The sequence below is a fragment of the Dipteris shenzhenensis genome, chromosome 8, assembly GCF_047967505.1.
Source record: "Dipteris shenzhenensis isolate YYH24624 ecotype China chromosome 8, Dip_SZ_1.0, whole genome shotgun sequence".
Lineage (NCBI taxonomy): Eukaryota > Viridiplantae > Streptophyta > Polypodiopsida > Gleicheniales > Dipteridaceae > Dipteris > Dipteris shenzhenensis.
The window spans coordinates 58,066-61,983 of NC_141603.1; the positions used below are offsets into that span (position 1 = coordinate 58,066).

General features: G+C 48.0%; 1 protein-coding gene across 1 annotated transcript; it reads left to right on the plus strand.

Annotated features, from left to right (window-relative positions):
• The first annotated feature begins 710 nt into the window (after positions 1–710).
• LOC147898919 (linamarin synthase 2-like) lies at positions 711–2,529 on the plus strand. The gene is made up of 2 exons (XM_087378135.1): positions 711–1,489; positions 1,640–2,529. Exons 1-2 carry the CDS (start codon positions 1,018–1,020, stop codon positions 2,527–2,529), a joined length of 1,362 nt encoding a protein of 453 aa, XP_087234261.1. The 5' UTR covers positions 711–1,017.
• The last annotated feature ends 1,389 nt before the right edge of the window (positions 2,530–3,918 follow it).

A 3,918-nucleotide genomic window follows, 5' to 3' on the forward strand; every position in this document is an offset into this window, starting at 1 on the left:
CTCCTTTTTGAGCATCTGAAGGACCCAGGCAGCTTTGTGAAGGTGAAGGACATTCAGTCAAGCGGAGGTTCCCGTCAGCAAGGTAGTGGCAACTCCACGAGATCAAGCGGATACTTTGGGATCCCGGTAGGGGACCAAACCGGGGAGCAAAGGAAAAGAGAAAAAAAGTGAAAAAAAATCTAGGAGAAAACTTTGCCCTCGTGACACCCCCCCCCCTCAACCCCATGCGCCCCCCCTCTTGCGCGCATGTGGCGTACCCCCCCCCCCCCCCCCCATGGCCCCCCCCCCCCTTCCCACACCCCATGCCCCCCCACCCCCTATGGCCCCCCCCCCTGCGCGCATGTCATCACAATCTATGTACATTTAGCAAGAGTTGCCAAAAATACACCCACCAGCCATATAGAATTGCCAAGAGATTCCCAAAATATACTTATGAAGTATATGTACCATCATGATATATATATATGGTTGTAAATATGGTGCTAGCAAGAGTAGCATCATGCCAAGTGGCCACCATAATAGTATATGCCATAAAATTTGTGTGGGGAAAAAACACATGGTAATTCACAAAAGGAGTTTTCAACTCTCCACTAGAGCGCAGCTTGCTAACAAAAATCAGCTCGAGGCCCTCTTTGTCCTTAGACTGGTGAAAAGTATGAAAGAGACTAAGGAGACAATAAAGTCCAATCATACATAGATGGTGGCAGAAAACCATGATAAACCTGAAAAAAGCCGATCTTTCAAGAAAAATCGTGAGGATGTGTACAATATATACGTCCGGCTAGTGGCCCTGGTATGAACTGGCTGGGTAGCCATCAAGGTGTGTACTAGGAGTTGGGTAGCTGTCCATATCCACGTGGTCCATGCGAGTTGGTGTCTGATATGGTTTCCGTCCATGTGTCAGCTGGGTGCAGCCTTTGTGCGCTGCAGTGATCAATCAGTCTCCCACACAATGGTCTGAAACCTCTCCACTTACTGCTGCTTCGGCTGGGGGGCTGGGGGGTAGTTTGTAGCAGAATGGCGGAGCCGCATCTGCTGCTGTTTCCCTACCCGCTGCAGGGCCACATCAACCCCATGGTGAGCTTCGGCCAGCGCTTGGCCTCGGAAGGCAGCGTCCTGATCACCGTGGTTCATTCCGCCTCCAACTTCGCCAAGCTGCACAACAACATCCAGCTCCAGCAGCAGCTGCAGCTGCTTGGCGCGCAGGCCATCCCCGACCACTCGCCCATCGCCGACCCCGCTGATGCCGCCTCCGACGAACACTCAATGCGCAGATTGGAGGGCGGTCTCCGCAACCTCCTCGCCACCCACCCACACCCCGTTTCTTGCCTCGTCGCCGACATGCTCATGCCTTGGACCCGCGACCTTGCCTCTCAGTTCGGGATTCCTTGGATTCCGCTTTGCATCTTTCCTGCCTTCGTATTCGCCATCGCGCTTCATCTCCCGGACCTCATTGCCAGAGGGTACCTCCCGCTCCCTCCTCACCCCGGTAAGACCCTCCGACGCTCCAGTCCGATTGTTTTACGGTTTACCCATCAATAATTATGTAGCCTTTCCCATTTTGCTTCCAGGCTCCAATGAATCATGCTACACGAAATGCCGTCGTCTTACGACACCAGCTTGTTATTTTATGCTGCAGGAACGGAGGGGAAATTGATCGACTTCCTCCCCGGATTGCCCCCTTTCCGTGCCGCAGACATTCCCATGGATTTCTGGGTGCACGATCTCACGCATCTTCGGGTCATCATGAACATCATGCGCCCTCTCAAGGACGCCGCCGGGTTGCTGGTGAACTCGTGCTACGACCTTGAACGCAGCGCGCTCGACGCTCTCCGCGCGCAACTGCAAATCCCTATCTACACCGTCGGCCCGTTGCTTCTCAACGTGGGCTCCAACCAGACGACTCTGCCCACCTCAGCTAGCCTCCTTACCGAGGACGTAGACTGCTTGAAATGGCTCGATCGTCAGCCTGATTGCTCTGTCGTTTACGCCGCTTTTGGAAGCTTGTCTTCTCTTTCTACCAAGGAAATCCAAGAGCTCGCTCTCGGCCTGGAGGCATCCCACCAGCGCTTTCTGTGGGTGATTCGTAATGATTCTGTGAATGGTGCTGGCAGACCTGACATCCTACCGGAGGGTTTCTTGTCCCGGACTAAGGACACGGGTCTCGTGGGTGGCTTCTTCACCCACTGTGGATGGAACTCCGTATTGGAGAGCTTGCTGACGGGAATTCCAATGATCGGATGCCCTCAACTTGCGGACCAGAATACAAATCTCAAACTCCTCATCGACTGGAAAGTTGGAATTCCGCTCGAAGATCCTGGGAAGAAGACAGGAATTACGAGGGAGGCAGTCGAATCGGCTGTCAGGGCATTGATGCATGGAGAGGAAGGGCAAGAGAGGAAAAGAAGAGCCGTGGAGCTCGGACAGAAGATGAGGCAAGCTGTATCCAAGGGGGGAAATTCACACGCTAGTCTGCAGATGTTTGTGGAGGATCTCAAGCTCATTCGCGATGCAGACTCCAAGGAGTGAAATGAGACACTTCAAGCGTTATTATTAAACTCACTTTTTGGCTGTAAATTTATGAAGATATAAGTGCATAAGGGGTTTTTTAAATGGATTTTGGAAAAAAGTTACAAGTTTGTATAGAAAAAGGGTTCAATTTATTTACTCATAAGGGATTTCTAAGAATGCACGTGATAGTCTAGTTTTCTATATGGTGCACCCCCCATGATCATGTCAAACATGATCTGATCCTTGTTGGTTGATGAAGAATTGCATCACGATCAATGTTGTGTTGGTCCCTTAGACGAACGTCTAAATTAGGCCTACCTTAATTGAACAAGTCACCAAAGTGGTTGGCCATATAATAGGACTCATGCTATCTCATAACCATTCACTGGATAATTAAACTCCAATCACATAACAACTTATACCAATTTTTTATTTGTAAGGAAAACGTTAATAAAAATAAATTATTGAACAAATTGAAGGATATAAAATGTTGGAATATGTATGCTTGGATGACATGCATCTCCATAATATTGTGAGCTCCCTCAGAAGAAATTGGAGTTGCATTATATCTAAGATGTTTTCTTGACATATAGGGAACTGTCTTTGGGGTTGTGGGCATGCTAGCATGCATGCTATAGTGGAATTATCGCATAAGTCCACTTTTCTAGAGGGGTGGCCACCCAACTCCCTATATAAAGGACACCTTGGTCTTGTATTCATTCATCAATCACTCACTCATGAGAGTTGTTTGATGCACACTTGAGGTGCTCATCCACCAAATAAAGGGCTCGAGTCTAGTGTAGGTGGAGAGAGAGAGAGAGAGAGAGAGAGAGAGAGAGAGAGAGAAGATGCTTATAGCCATGTTGTAATTTAGCAATGATATATTTCCATTGTGTTGATCTTTTTGCATCTACTAAATGGGAGTGTTGCTGGTGATCTACAACAAATAGATGTCCTTTATTCATTGTTGCAGTAGATTGATCTAGAGTTTCTTCACTATGTTTGGAGGCTTTTTTTTATTGGAGTAGCAAATAGTCGAGAAGGAGACTGGTATATGAGGTCAATGAACTCTCTTCTCGATGATGGGACAATGTTCATAGCACATTTAGTCAAGATCACTCATTGGCCCACTACATTAGTCGAGCAAAAGGACAAATTGTGGTCTCCATAGCAAATTCTCACCATGAGGGCCTATGGAGTTGTTGAAGTGCAAGGCCTTATCGTGGGTCATTGGGCATTCTGACATCACTTGAAATGTTGACAATGTCATTTTCATCCATGACATGCTTACCCTTAATGAATTTTCCTCAAGTATTCATGGCATGGTATTGATGGAAACATCTATGTCCTTAGCTACAAACAAGGATATCCTTAGTGTTGTTTCTACCACGTTAAGATCCTAGGGTG